At 44.1% G+C, this 15,949-nt stretch overlaps 1 protein-coding gene across 5 annotated transcripts in view; it reads right to left on the reverse strand.

Annotated features, from left to right (window-relative positions):
- Nucleotides 1-15,949, reverse strand: part of LOC132121511 (inactive ubiquitin carboxyl-terminal hydrolase 54-like) — a 142,195-nt gene that overhangs the window by 47,322 nt on the left and 78,924 nt on the right. For all 5 annotated transcript variants that reach the window (XM_059530992.1, XM_059530989.1, XM_059530990.1 and 2 more), the window contains exon 3: nucleotides 1,873-1,965. In XM_059530992.1, the coding sequence (XP_059386975.1) occupies nucleotides 1,873-1,965 (93 nt within the window). The remainder of the gene's footprint in view (nucleotides 1-1,872; nucleotides 1,966-15,949) is intronic.

The following is a 15,949-nucleotide window of genomic DNA, read 5'->3' on the forward strand; positions in this document are numbered from 1 at the left end:
TTGTGCTTTACCACAGAGCAAAGTTTCATCACAGGGCCTGAACAGAAGCATGCAATCATGTTTGTAAAGGGGTCATATGAAAGGAGAAACTTAAAATTGCATCACATGACCCCTTTAAGAGGAAAAACCAATGCCGTCTGAACACTGCTGAAAAATGTTGCATTCAACAACATTTGTCATTTCAGGTACTGCAAGACATTATTTTGAGAAGCACAGTCATTCCTTTCTAAATATAAAGGAGGCTTTAAGCTTGTTTGTTTGGACATGATTAAAAAGGTCTCTTTACATCAACTGGATCACATAATTTGCTTTTAGTCCTGAATGGTTTAACAGTGAATAGAAATGGAGCTAAATTTAACAACAGATTTAATATGGTGAGAAAGAGCGTGAGTGATGGTGAAAGAATGGAAGAGAAGGAGAAGGACAGGAAGAACAGTTCCCGGTGAACGGTCATAAATCCTAGCAAATATGTGAAAGCGTTCTCATGATATGGCTCTGTGCTGTCACTACAGCAGTGTGATTTCTGATGCCTCAGCACTTCACACACACACTCCATTTAGGGAGAGAGAAAGAGAGTACATTTCAATCACTGTGATGGATTTCATACAGGCTCATTTGTGTTTCACATCAACAAACTAGCCAAGAGAAACTGGACAAGTACACATAGCAATGAGATGTCTGTCCACCTATATATCAACCTATCCACCCATCTACCTATTGAGCCATCTGTCTGTCCGCCTATCTGTTTATCCACTTATACATCAAGCTATAAGTCTATCTATCCATCCATCACATAATTAAACTGGTCACTGGAAGATTTTTCATCATTGGTCAACTGCAAAACAAATCCAGACAAGGTCATCAGGATTTCTTTATCTCTGCCTGTCTATCCATCATCTGCCTACATTCCTATTTATCCATCTATCTATCCATCTGTCCATCCAACCAGACATAATTGCATGAACTTTAAAGACTCAGGAACATTGTTATTTCTCTATTTATCTCAATTCCAAAGAGCCAAAAGACAACTAACTCCAAGGAAACCAACACCAAGAGGCACTGACTGCCTTTATGGCTTCACAAGGTCGTGACAATGGGCCATCAGAGCAAAGAGTAGCCAAGGTAATAGGTAGCTGTGGAAACAATGGAGCAAGACCTATGCATTAGCAAAGGAACTAAGCATTCAATTCAGAGAGAGCAAGACGACTGGACATAAAATAAAGAGGACAAGATTAGACCAGACACAAAGCAGAAAATGAAAAAGACCTCTCAATCTATTAGACTATTTGTACCTCTCCTTTTTCCACAGGCGCAAACAAAGCCAACAAGAAGCTTTGGTATTTTTGGAAACAAATGGCCAAGAACAAATCTGACGGGAAAGATTTCTTTTAACACAAAACAAGGAGCCTCTTAAAGAAATATGCCAGTTTTGTGACTTCTTACTGGTATGTTACACCTTTAAATAGCACAGCTACTTTTAGCCTGAGGGAGACTAGAGAACAGGATATTGTTTTGAGTGAGAGGCCTTTGTTTGTTATTTAAAAAGAGACCCGAGTTGCTTTTCCTAGCATATATCTCCATCTCCTCCCATCTTTATTAGCCGCCAGGCAGGAAATTAAAAAGGCTTCCTCAAAAAGAGCGGCAGAGAGCTCTTGATGTTGAGAATCTCATCTTTATTCTGTGCTATAGTAAGGTCCGCAAGGAAGTCAATTAGTCACCTTGCAGGATCATTAGAAGAGCAACCTAAGCACTCTAAGAGATTTCCTGTAGCCCTCTTGCTACTTTTCTGAGAAGGCCATAATAACAGTTAGCACCTCCTGATCTGGTATACACAACTGGGCCTTTTATCAGAAAGCACCTGGAAACACTCACCTTCAGAGCACAGAAGATGCACGAGTCCTCCATGCACTTGTGGGTGTTCAGTTGGCGAAAGCTTCGGCGAAAGATGTCGAGATGCCAAAGGACCTGTAATCGAGAGAACAAAAGAGTTAACTCAACTAGTGAATGTATGAAATTCAACTGTCAAGTGGAAACTGAAATGCCCATTAACAGAAACATCTCATAAACTGCCATAATCTACCAGAGAATCCACCACCATTCCTGTTGAAAAGACCAGCATGTTGTGTTCTAGATGGTGCTATGCATCTTGAGATACAGATTTTTTAACTAGTTTTACCAGTAAGATGTCACTGGGTTTCATGAGACAGACCATGAGCTGTTCACATTACACAAAACAGCCCAGAGGCTTCCTGGCCCCGTACCGCAGCGCTCGGCCAATATCTGCACTGCCTTCCAATCCTCTCAATAAATAAGAGCCAGTCCTGGCTGCTGTTCTCACTCTGTTCATCTGCCAGCTGTCCACTCCACTTAATCCTCTCGCAGACCAGGAATCTAGCACTGTGGCCGTCCCAGCTCCGGCAGAGTTTCAGACTGCTGGTTCACGGTAGAACAAGAGGTAATACAGTAGACAGCAAGAAACAGAGATGTGAGGACACAAACTGTCTCGCACATGAGGATCGCACATGAGGAAGAGATTGGAGTGAAGGAAGGGGAGGGGGAAAGACAAAGAGAGAGAGAGAGAGAGGGAGCGATATGGAGAAGTACGAGAAGTAAGATATGGTGGAGCACAGAGGGGGAGATTGCTGCAGAGATATGAGGCTATGTGTTACCAAGACCGAACATGCGGTACACGCTGCGGATCAGAGTTGTTTGGAGTTCACTTACCCTGGGCACAACTCGCACTCATCATATAAAGCGAGACATAGAGAAACTGCAGAACTAAAGTGGAACAAACAGCGAGACTGCACCTTTACCCTCAAGCAACCATCTGGACCTGAAACACACAGACACACCTTACTGATGATCAAAGCTTTATCCATTCCTAATGCTTCTACCATTGCCAACTGGGCCTGAAAACAAACCCTTAACATCTTCATAATCCAAAACCGGGCTTATACACACTAGCAGACCACACACATAACAGATCAGCATTGTTCTTTAGTAAAGCAACAAAAAAAACCTCCTCCGTGAAGTTGGCACCCCATAAAAAGAAATAATCACCAAAAATATGCCATTCGTTTGTGCTGCGTTTGTGCTGATTTGTGCCACAAAAACTAACGTTTGTGTTGGTTTGGTGTTTGAGACATTAAACATTCTTTTTTTGACCGTGTGACGTCACTCTCCACCCCATGTTGCCCAAATCGCTCCAAACAGTGCAGTTCGTTTGTGCTTGATTTGTGCCCGTTTGTGCCGTTAAAACAAACACTTTATCTATTTTCCTTCCGTAGATATTACCAAAATATTTTCGGAGGCCGTGAGGTCACTCTCCACCCCAGTTCACCTAAATCGCTGTTTTTTTTCTCCTTCTTAGAAATAACAAAAACAATTCTGGGCAGTGCCATCACTCTCCACCACATGCCGTCCAAATCTCTCCAAACCGGTGCCATTCGTTTGTGCTCCATTTGTGCTGGTTTGTGCCGTTAAAAGAAACCCTATAACTATGACCTCTTTTTTATATAAAAAAATAAACTTCTTACGAACAGTGAAGTCACTCTCCAACCCATACAATCTAAATCGTTCTAAAACGGTGCCATTAATTTGTACTCAATTAGTGCAGTCAAATTTACATTGTATCTATTTCCTCAAAAATAACAAATAACAAAACGGGCCAGTGACGTTACTCTCCACCCCATGTTGTCCAAATCCCTCCAAACCAGTGCCGTTTGTTTGTGCTCGATTTGTGCCATTAAAAGAAACAACCATGACATCTTCTTAAATATACCAGAAACATTACTCTCCACCCTATTTAGCACAACCACAGAGTTTTTTTTAAAAAGTGCTGGTATTGCCTTAAAATTTTAAGTTTAGTCAGCTCCAAGTTTAACTAACTTGATTTCAAAGTTGACTAAGCTTAAATTTCAAGGCAGCATTAAGTTGAAATGGTGAGACAGTTTTTTTTAATACTGCAAGTCTAAATCGTTCTAATTCGTTTGTGCTCGAGTTGTGCCATTAGAATACTAAACATATTTCCTCTAGGAATAACAAATATATGCTAATTCAGGGAGCTCTCTATCCATGTCAACGGCTCCGTTCGTTTGTGCTTAGAGGTTTTGGATTGCAAAATATGAATAAAAGGTTTTACCTCGTTTATATGTATCTACAGTAGGCCTATCTATCAAATATATATATATATATATATATATATATATATATATATATTTTTTTTTTTTTTTTTTTTGAACAGGTTCAGTATAGCTTAAGGCTATTATATCTTTGAGCACTTTTTCTGCAGTCCATTATGTCCTTTTTGTCTTTTTATGCAGTGCGATAAATAATCGTTTGTAAGGGGAACAGTAAAAAGAAAACATAATATTAATATAATAATATTAGCTGTTAAATGCAGTAATACCATGCAATAACAGTTACATATAGCCTATAGATAATGGCATATTAAGTGTTTCTGTTTTCCCCCCTTTTAAATAGGTATATTTAAGAAGAATTTTAGTTAAAACCAGGATTACTTTTCACGGCACAAATCGAGCTCAAATAAACACGGCATTTGGTGTGGAGATCGCCTGGAATTAGGCTATATGACCTAATTAATTGGAATTAATTAGAACGATTTAGACTTGCAGTATAAAAAAAAAAAAAAAAAAGTCTCACCGTTTCAACTTAATGCTACTTGAAATTTAAGCTTAGTCAGCTTTGAAATTAAGTTAGTAAAACTTGGAACTGACTAAACTTAAAATTTTAAGGCAATACCGGCACTTTAAAAAAAAAAACTCTGCGGTTGTGCTAAATAGGATGGAGAGTAATCTTTCTGTTATATTTAAGAAGATGTCATGGTTGTTCCTCTTCAGGAACTCGAGCTGCGTCGAAACGCTTTGGGGAATGCGTTTAGCGTGAGCGACTCTGAATATCATATCTAATCTGTCTTATATAAGATTGTCACGGGCAGGGTGACGTAAGCGACCAGGAGCTATAAAGGTACGAGCCACGCAGCTGGCTTCAGCTTCACGTATTTCAGCAAGCGCTCTGTGTGTGCATGTCATTCTGTCTTGTCAGTCTTATTTATTGTTGTTTGTCACTATTAGCTCCTCAAAGAGTAAGCAATAGTCAAAGAGCAAAGCTAAGACGAGACATCTGAAAGGCGAATCCAGATTGTTTGTTTGCATTAAATTCTGAGGAATATAATGACATTTATCTCACTCTGAGAAATTATATATACTGGAGGGGCTCCTGGGCAGGAGCAGCCCTCTCAGTCTATACTCGGGACCGGAGGATGAAACAACGCTCTGAACCAGGGTTTTTCCCAGCCGAAGGCGGATCTGAGGGCCGTACTTCAGGCTGGGAGGGCCTCGGTTAAGAAGTCCTGACACGCTTCGGTCACGACTGCAGAGGGTGGCCCCTACTGGGGTAGAGCGGTGTACACCGCATTACATGGTGCCCGTCTCGCCTCAGCGCCCTCTGGTGGCCGGTCTGCCAACCCTGCCAGTGTTCCAGGGCGCAGCGGTCCCCAGCGAGCATCGTTCTCAGTATTTTCCACCCGTACGTGTAGCGGGCTGAGACGCTCGCCGCCCCTGCGGGGGCCTCTTACACCAGAAGTCAGTCTCGAGAGACTGATTCCCTTAGTAGATTATTTAGCAGCGTGGAAACTACTGCCAAATGTATATCAATGGGTCCTGCACACAGTAGAAAAAGGCTACCGTATTCAGTTCGGCTCTGCACCGCCGATATTCAACGGGGTCATTCCCTGTTGAATAAACCAGGCCCCAGGCAGGGTCTGGTTATGGAACAGGAAGTGAAAACCCTATTAGAGAAGGAGGCCATCGAGGTGGTCCCTCCTCAAGACAGGGAGTCCGGGTTCTACAGCCGGTATTTCATAGTTCCAAAGAAGGATGGGGGGTTGCGTCCGATTATAGACTTGAGGGTCTTAAATCGTTCAGTCATGAGATTGAAGTTCAAAATGCTCACGATCAAGCATGTTGTAGGTCAGATCAGGTCCGAGGACTGGTTTGTCACAATAGATCTCAAAGATGCATACTTACATATATTTATCCTTCCACAACACAGGAATTTTCTGAGGTTAGCTTTCGGGGGCTAAGCCTACCAATATCGAGTACTTCCCTTCGGACTTGCAGTCTCACCCCGCACGTTCACAAAATGTGTAGACGCGGCTCTGGTTCCCCTGCGCATGCAGGGCATCCGCATTCTCAACTATATCAATGATTAGTTGATTTTAGCTCAGTCAGAGCAGGTTGCGGCTCGGCATCGAGATGTCGTTCTCGCACATATGGGGGAGCTGGGTTTTAGACTGAACGCCAAGAAGAGTGTACTTTCTCTGGTTCAGAGAACCACCTATCTAGGCGTAGTATGGGATTCCACCGCGATGCAGGCCCGATTGTCCCCTGCTCGTATCGAGTCGATCCTCATCTCAGTCGAGAGAGTCAAAGAAGGCCAGTCACTCACTGTCAAACAATTTCAGAGATTGTTGGGTCTGATGGCAGCTGCGTCCAACGTGATACCTCTTGGCCTGCTGTACATGAGACCCCTACAGTGGTGGCTCAAGACCAAGGGATTTTCCCCGAGGGGCAATCCACTTCGTACTATCAAGGTCACGCGGCGCTGCCTCCATGCCTTATACATGTGGAAGAAACCTTGGTTCTTGAATCAGAGCCCGGAGCTGGGAGCTCCTTGTCGCCGTGTAATACTAGCGACCGATGCATCCCTCACTGGCTGGGGTGCAGTCATTATTGGCCACCCTGCCCGTGATCTGACAGTTTATCGTGCACCTAAGCACTACCTCCCAGACCTAAGGGGTCACCATATGTTGGTGCGCACCGACAACACATCGGTGGTCCCTTACATTAACCACCAGGGAGGTCTGCATTCGCGCCCCTTGTACAAGCTGGCGCACCAGATCCTTGTGTGGTCCCAGAGCAAACTCCTCTCGTTAAGAGCAGTATATATTCCTGGGAAACTAAATATGGGAGCAGACATACTGTCGAGGCAGGGGCCGAGGCCCGGGGAATGGAGGCTTCACCCCGAGGTGGTTGAAGCAGATATGGAGAGTTTTTGGCAGAGCTCAAGTAGACCTCTTTGCGACTCAAGAGACAGCACAATGTCCCTTTTGGTTCTCTCTAGTTCATCCAGCTCCTCTGGGACTGGATGCTATGGTAAAGACCTGGCCAGGGCTTCGTCTGTACTCCTTTCCCCCTATTGCTCTGCTCCCGGGAGTTCTGGCGAGAGTACACCGGGACGGGGTCCATCTGTTATTAGTAGCCCCAATCTGGCCGGGCCGAGTATGTTTCGCAGACCTGGTCTCGCTCCTCGACGGCTCTCCATGGGAGATACCAATCAGGACAGACCTACTCTCACAGGCGCAGGGCACGATAATTCACCCTCGCTGGGAGTTGTGGAAGCTGTGGGTGTGGCCCCTGAGGGGGCACAACTATTAGCAGCTGGTCTCTCAACCGAGGTTGTTGAGACCCTCCTCCAATCCAGAGCTCCCTCAATGAGGAAACTGTACGCCTTGAGGTGGAAACTATTCACTTCATGGTGTAGAGACCACCAGCTAGACCCAGCAAACTGCCCAGTTGGTACAGTTCTGGAGTTCCTACAGGCCAGGCTCTCTGCAGGGCTGACACACTCCACGTTGAAGGTTTACGCGGTGGCCATTGCGACCTAACACTCCCTTCTCGATGGCCAGTCTTTGGGAAGACACCCCTTAGTTACATGTTTCCTCCGTGGTGTGCTGAGGCTGAGACTTCTAGTACGGTCCCGTATTCCCCCGTGGGTCTTGGTTGTGGTGTTAGAGGCAATGTGCAAACCTCCGTTTGAACCTATTCATGATATTTCAGACAGACATCTGATGCTTAAAACCGCCTTTCTATTGGCTATTACCTCTCTAAGGAGAGTAGGAGATCTGCAGGCCCTTTCAGTGGCCCCTACTTATCTTGATTTTGCATGACCAAAGCGTTCATATACCCTTGAGCGGGATATGTTCCTAAGGTTCCCTCTATCACACCACGACCCGTAGTGCTGCAGGCCTTCTGTCCTCATCCCTTTCGGGAGCCCGATCAAGAGAAGCTAAATTGAATGTGTCCAGCTCGAGCGCTACTAAGCAAAATTTTAGTCCTTGGATAGTTGAGACTATCAACGCCACCTATGAGCGGGTTTCCCCCGCTGTCGGGAGCCAAGGCTCACTCTACACGGGGTATGGCGGCCTCCAAGGCCTTTCTAGCAGGTGAGTCCATGCTGGACATCTGCAATGCTGCGGGGTGGTCCACGCCTTCTACTTTTGCAAGATTCTATGGCTTAGACATGCCAGTTACTCCAGGCACTTCAGTTCTCTCATCCTAAGCTGTGCTCTTCGGATACACACTAGGCAGGGGTTTGGTATTCTGGCGGCGTTGGTACTTGTTCCCCAAAGCATTTCGACGCAGCTCGAGTTCCTGAAGAGGAACGTCTCTAGGTTACGTATGTAACCCTAGTTCCTCGAGGGAACGAGACGCTGCGTGTCGAGGCCATACCTCCGGCACCCCTGCCGGGGCTTGCTGGTACTCGAAGCTGAAGCCAGTTACGCGGCTCGTGCCTTTATAGCTTCCTGGCGGCTTACGTCACCCTGCCTGTGACGTCACGCTCTTATATAAGACAGATTAGATATGATATTCACAGTCGCTCACGGTAAACGCGTTCCCCAAAGCGTTTCGACACAGCGTCTCGTTCCCTCGAGGAACTAGGGTTACATACGTAACCTAGAGACGTTTCTTTTAATGGCACAAATCGAGCACAAACGAACGCCACTGGTTTGGAGGGATTTGGACAACATGGGGTGGAGAGTGACGTCACTGGCCCGTTTTGTATTTGTTATTTTTGAGGACGGGAAATAGATACAATGTAAATTTGACGGCACAAATCGAGCACAAAAGAATGGCACCGTTTTGGAACGATTTAGATTGCATGGGGTGGAGAGTGACTTCATTGTTCATAAAAAGTTTATTTTTGTTATATAAACAAGTGGTGACAGTTATAGGGTTTCTTTTAATGGCACAAACAAGCACAAACTGAGCACAAACGAATGGCATGTGTAAAGGCCAACAGAGTAGTTAAGCACTATTTTTATTATAGCTACGCTATAAGGTTTTATTATTACGGTATCAGACTTTTATTTTGATAACCAAAGAAACCGGAAGTATGGTGACGGAAACGAAACTGGCAAACGACGCAAAGGACGAAAGGAAAGTCTGAAAAGGTTCACGGTTAAAAACAGTAAAAGGCCACGGAGAAACAGTTAAAACTGCAAGGTTTAGCTTCGGTCAATTGGGGAACAAGGTTGGTATAGTTAATAAGAAATATATTTGAGTTACTTGAAATGTTTATTGTAAAATGTATAATTTGGTAATGCTATCGGATTGAAACTAATGTAATGACCTGTGTAGCGTTCGAAATGTGATGGTAATGCATGGTTTATTTGTTTGTTACTCAGCTCTTACGTTGGTTGATGACACGGACGGCAATAAAAGTCATTTTAACCATCAGTTCTGGCCTTCTCAATATTGACTGGATGCTACAGTAAGAGCTTGACCATCGCCACGCGCTGCACAACGGGGCCACAAGATCTAACGGCAATACCCGTGACGTCCAGCGGATGGCAGAAGTAGGTCAGAAAATAAAACATTTCAACGAAAAGTGCTCAAAATGGAAGAATCACAGGCTGCTTCAGTAAGTCAAATGGACATAAATGAACAGATCACAAATTTACAACAAGAAATTCAAGATTTAAAAGACTTACTTAAAGACGAAAGTGAGGATAGACAAAGCATTAAAGATTCAATCACATGCAAAGAACAAATCTTAACAGAGCTTCAAGACAAAGCTCAAAGCATGTCAAAGTTGCCAAGACGTTCTGAAAGAGTTAAAGTTCAAACGGAAAGGATGATATCATTCCAAAAGGAAGAAATTAGTAAAAAGGAAAAAAGACTAATAACTCTTTATGAACAATGGAAAACACAGGTACGCGAAACAAGAGAAAGGTTAAAGTTAGATATCACAGACCAGGAGATGTCAGAACTCGCAGATATAACAGAGCAAAAGAGAGATGATGTATTGAAGTTATATTCAGAAATAAGAAACCAAATGGCACCATCATCTGACATAAGGAGAAAGATGGATGCATGCGATGCAATAACTCATGACATCGTAAGGATAATTCTGGAAAGATTAAGTGGTGTTGATGAGGATTTTGATGCAGAGCGTGAAAGAACTCGTTTACGTGGACTTTTAGAGCACGACTACGCCCAGTCCATATACGGCTCAACCGCAGCATCAAATCGCAGCCAACGGTCCTCAGCTTCACAGCTCACAGCAAAACGAGCCGACGCAGCAGCAGAGCTAGCTGCAAAGGAGGCTGAATATGAGATCGTACTAGAGGAACAAAGACAACAGGAAAGGATAAAAGCTCTAGAGGAGGAGCACAAGAAACAAATGGCAGCTCAAACATCCGAGTTGGAACGCTTGAAAGCACAGAAGGACGTGAAAGCAGCTCGAGCCAGGTTTGAAGCATATGACAGAGAGTTATCACAGGTGGATGATGTACAGTCAATTAAAGGTGAACAGGTGAGCCCATACTTCACACCCAAACAGCCCACACCAGCACTCTCTTTCATTCCTGTGCAAACAGCTCCCCCTAGTGTCACTCAACTAGCTCAAGCAGTGCAGGACAGCATTAAACTGAACAGACTTCCCACGCCAGAACCAACAGTGTTCAGTGGCGAACCAATAAGCTTTATTGAATGGAAATCCACGTTCATATCACTGATTGAACAAAGGGGCATCTCAGCGGCAGACAAGTTGTACTATTTGAAAAGATACGTAACGGGCCCAGCTCGAAAATGCCTTGAAGGGACTTTCTTTAGAAATGATGAGGAGGCTTACAAGGACGCTTGGGACAAACTAAACCAAAGGTACGGCCAGCCATTCGTGATTCAGAAGGCATTTAGAGAAAGGCTATCAAACTGGCCTAAAGTGCAGCCTAGAGATGCTGATGGACTAAGGGCATTTGCAGATTTCATAAATGCATGCATGCTTGCAATGCCTCATGTAAAGGGGCTACAAATACTCAATGACAGCGAAGAAAACCAAAAACTGTTGCACAAACTACCAGACTGGATAAACGCGAGATGGAACAGGCAGGTAACAAAGACTTTAATGGAGGGCGGTGAGTTTCCAAGTTTTATTGCCATTGCCTCCTTCCTCTCATTAGAAGCTGAAGTCGCCTGCAACCCAGTCACCTCCATTCATGCACTTCGCTGCACTGAAACAAACAGCGACAGAAGGAACACAAAGGAAATCAAAAGAAACAAGGCAAGTGTATTTAACACAAACACAACTGAACAAAGTGATAAAAGGACAATAACAAAAGCACTTAACAGCTCTCCATGCTCGATGTGCCAAGGCACCCATCATCTTCACAAGTGCCCCGACCTCTTGAAAATGTCTCTAGAAAACAGAAAGAAGCATGTGAAAGACAATAGACTTTGTTATGGCTGTCTAAAACAAGGACACAGTGCTAAGGACTGCAAACGCCGCCTCACTTGTGAGACCTGCACAAAGCGACACCCGACATGTCTTCACGTTGAAAATTACAGGAACGGTCTGCAAAGAGAAACACGTGCGAGCACAAACTATGCAGCCCAAGGTAGCTCACCTGAAACAGCAACAGCAACAGCCATGTCACTTAATGTTGCCAGATCTGAACAGTCAGTCAGCACCTCAATGATAGTTCCAGTGTGGCTGTCCACTACCACTAACCCACTCAAAGAAAAACTGGTCTATGCGTTATTAGACACACAGAGCGACACTGTATTCATTGATCAGGATGTCACACATGAGCTGCAGGCAGATGTTTGTCCAGTAAAGCTGAAATTAACTACTATGATGGGTAGAAATGCAGTTGTAAGCAGTGGAAAGGTGTCTGATCTCTTAGTGAGAGGCTATAACTCCGCCACAGTCATAAAGCTCCCTACTGCATACACAAAGAATTACATACCTGCTAACAGAGAACACATACCCACATGTGAAACAGCCAAACAGTGGAGTCATTTGCTACCGATCGTAGACGAGGTCCCTCCACTCCTCAGTTGTGAAGTAAGTCTCCTCATAGGTTATACTTGTCCTAGAGCTCTCGCACCCAAACAAGTAATCTTAGGCAAAGAAAATGAGCCCTATGCCATTCACACTGATTTGGGATGGAGTATAGTTGGCAACTCCACACCATGCAGCGAAACCGATTCGGCGAGCAGTCTCTGTCACCGAATCACTGTTAAAGAGATCCCTCCCTCCACTCCAGCTGATGCAATACGTGCTTTGGAGAGAGATTTCAAAGAGACTGACGGGAATGAAAAGACTGTGTCGCAAGAGGACTTAGTATTCCTTCAGAAACTCGAGCATGGCATAACACAAACTGAAAATGGACATTTCGAAATGCCATTACCATTTAAAGAAAGACCACAAATGCCCGATAACAGACAACTCGCTGAAATCAGGCTAAATCAGCTCAAACGCAAATTCATGAAAGATGAAAAATACAAAAGGGACTACATGAAGTACATGAGCGACATCATCAAAAGAGGGGATGCCGAAGAGACTGATGATAATGGACTGCCCGGAGAGACATGGTACATACCGCACCACGGAATCTATCATCCAAAGAAACCTGAGAGGTTGCGCGTGGTCTTCGACTGCTCTGCAAAACACAAGGGCACCTGTCTTAATGAGCATTTACTGAACGGTCCTGACATGATCAACAACCTAACTGGTGTGCTTGTGCGCTTCAGACAGCACCAAGTAGCTCTCATGTGCGACATTGAAAAAATGTTCCACCAGTTCCAAGTCAAAGAGAATGATCGCAACTACTTGCGCTTCGTATGGTGGAAAGACGAAGACATGAACAGCCAACCACAAGCATACAGGATGACAGTACACCTCTTTGGCGCCGTTTCATCACCCGGTTGTGCGAACTATGGACTCAAGCGTTTAGCCAAACAGAACAGTTCCACATATCCAGCTGGCTCACGGTTCGTAGCAAGAGACTTCTATGTAGACGATGGAGTCACCAGCGCAGAGACAGTAGAGGATGCTATACGACTGGCAAAGGAAGCACGCGAACTATGTGCAAAAGGTGGACTAAGGTTACATAAATTCGTGTCCAACAACACTGAAATCTTAAAAAGCATTCCAGCTTCAGAGCATGCAACAGATACAAGAACAAAGGACTTGATGTTTAATGAAACACAGACAGAAAGAGCACTTGGCATTTATTGGAATGTGGAAAAGGATTGCTTTACATTCAACGTCACACTAAAAGACCAACCACCAACCAGGCGTGGCATCTTGTCCACAGTCGCAGCAATATACGACCGTCTTGGCTTCATTGCTCCCTATGTGCTAAAGGGAAAGGGGATTCTCCAAGAAATGTGTCATCAAGGAACAAACTGGGACGACCCGCTACCTGAGCATCTTAAGCCATGGTGGGAGTGCTGGAAAGGAGATCTACACAATCTAAAAAAGGTGCAAATCAGCAGATGTTATGTTCCTGCAGATTTTGGAGAAGTGGTAAAAGGAGAAATACACCACTTTTCTGATGCAAGCACCACAGGGTATGGACAGTGTTCTTATCTCAGACTCATAAACAAAAGGGAAGATGTCCACTGTACCTTCATCATGGGCAAAGCACGCGTCTCTCCAACAAAGGTCAACACGATCCCAAGGTTAGAGCTTACCGCAGCCGCAGTATCAGTCGCTGTAAGTAACATGCTAAGAGAAGAGTTGCTCTATGAAAATGTTGAGGAGTTCTTCTGGACCGACTCAAAGGTCACTCTAGGATACATAAACAATGATGTGAGGCGGTTTCACACGTTTGTTGCTAATAGAGTGCAGAAAATCCGCAACAGTACCTCACCGCAACAATGGTTTTATGTGCCTACCAGTGAAAACCCAGCAGATATGGCATCCAGGGGCACATCTGTAAATGAACTGCTTTCATCTAATTGGCTCACAGGCCCTCACTTCCTGTGGGAAAAGAAAATACAGCTTCCAACAAAAGAGACCATTGTACTTACAGTAGGGGACCCAGAGGTGAGAAAGGTACAGACACTAAGCACAGAAACGGTTGAACATGCAAGCCTTAGTGACCGTCTCACAAAGTTCTCTTCCTGGTCCCGTGCAGTCAGCGCAGTCGCACGTCTCAGACGATACGTGCTCAAAGACAAATCAAAGACACTCACAACTGTAACTGAAAGACAAAACACAGAAACGGTGATCATCAAGGACTTACAAAGACAAGCATATCAAAACGAAATAGAGACATTAAGCAAATGCAAACAACTTCCAAAGAACAACAAAATGTACAACTTGGATGTTCTCTTGGACAAGGACAATGTGCTCAAGGTGGGAGGAAGGCTCCATCACTCATCTCTTCCCAGCTCATTTAAACATCCAACAATCATTCCCAGAGAACATCACGTCACAAAACTGATAATTGCTCACTGCCACGAAAGGGTCAATCATCAGGGAAAAGGGTTCACAATGAATGAGATACGATCCAATGGCTATTGGATTCCAAAGTTGAGTCAAACGGTTGCATCCTACATTCGCCAGTGTGTGTTTTGTCGAAAACAAAGGAGACCTGTGGAAGGACAAAAAATGAGAGACTTACCCACAGAAAGAATTGAACACTCTCCGCCTTTCACATACTGTGGTATGGACGTTTTTGGACCATTCCTGACCAAACAAGCAAGGAAAGAATATAAAAGGTATGGCCTTCTTTTCACATGCTTTTACTCACGTGCAATTCATGTCGAAATGTTAGAAGACCTATCAACGGACACCTTTATAAATGGACTCAGATGCTTTATCGCTCTAAGAGGCTCTGTCAGACAAATAAAATGCGATCAGGGTACTAACTTTGTGGGTGCCAAAAACGAATTGAGTGCAGCACAAGGTGAAATCGACACGGATAAACTGACAACCTTCCTTGCAGAAAAACAATGTGATTTTGTCCTAAACACACCTCATGCTAGTCACGCAGGTGGAGTATGGGAACGGCAGATACGTACGGTGAGAAACGTTCTTAATGCAACATTGGCTCTCACACCAGGTCGACTCACCGACTCTTCACTCAGAACCTTCTTGTATGAAGCAGCTTCTATAGTAAACAGCCGCCCCCTTACAACAGACAGTCTCAACGATCCAAGCAGTTTGGAGCCGCTAACTCCAAATCATCTTGTCACATTGAAAACCTCAACACCTCTGCCTCCCCCAGGACAGTTCGTTAAGGAGGACTTATATGCACAAAAACGATGGCGCCAAGTACAGTACTTGCTCGAACAATTTTGGAGCAGATGGAAAGGGGAGTACTTGCAAAACATAATGGTCAGACAAAGATGGCACAAGCCTAAAAGAAACATGCAAATAGGTGACATAGTAATGGACAAGGATGAAATGCAACCACGATCACAGTGGAAACTTGGTCGAATCTTGGACACTGTAAAAGATACAGATGGACTTGTCAGAAAGGTCAAAATAGGCTTTGCAGACAGAAATCTTACCAAAAGGGGTCAACGTGTGAACAAAATGTCTGTAGTAGAACGCCCAGTACATAAGTTAGTTCTGCTACTAGAAGATTGTGAAAGGTAAATCTACAATGCTTAAGTGTATTGAGATGTTGAAGTTACAGGTGTAACATGTTTACAAGATTATTTCTGTATTCTGGTTAAGTAACTTGAAGAAATTATTTGTGTTTTTATGTGTGTAACAGCAAATAATTTGGTGGGAGTGTAAAGGCCAACAGAGTAGTTAAGCACTATTTTTATTATAGCTACGCTATAAGGTTTTATTATTACGGTATCAGACTTTTATTTTGATAACCAAAGAAACCGGAAGTATGGTG

The sequence above is a fragment of the Carassius carassius genome, chromosome 39 (genome assembly GCF_963082965.1).
Source record: "Carassius carassius chromosome 39, fCarCar2.1, whole genome shotgun sequence".
In the NCBI taxonomy this organism is placed as follows: domain Eukaryota; kingdom Metazoa; phylum Chordata; class Actinopteri; order Cypriniformes; family Cyprinidae; genus Carassius; species Carassius carassius.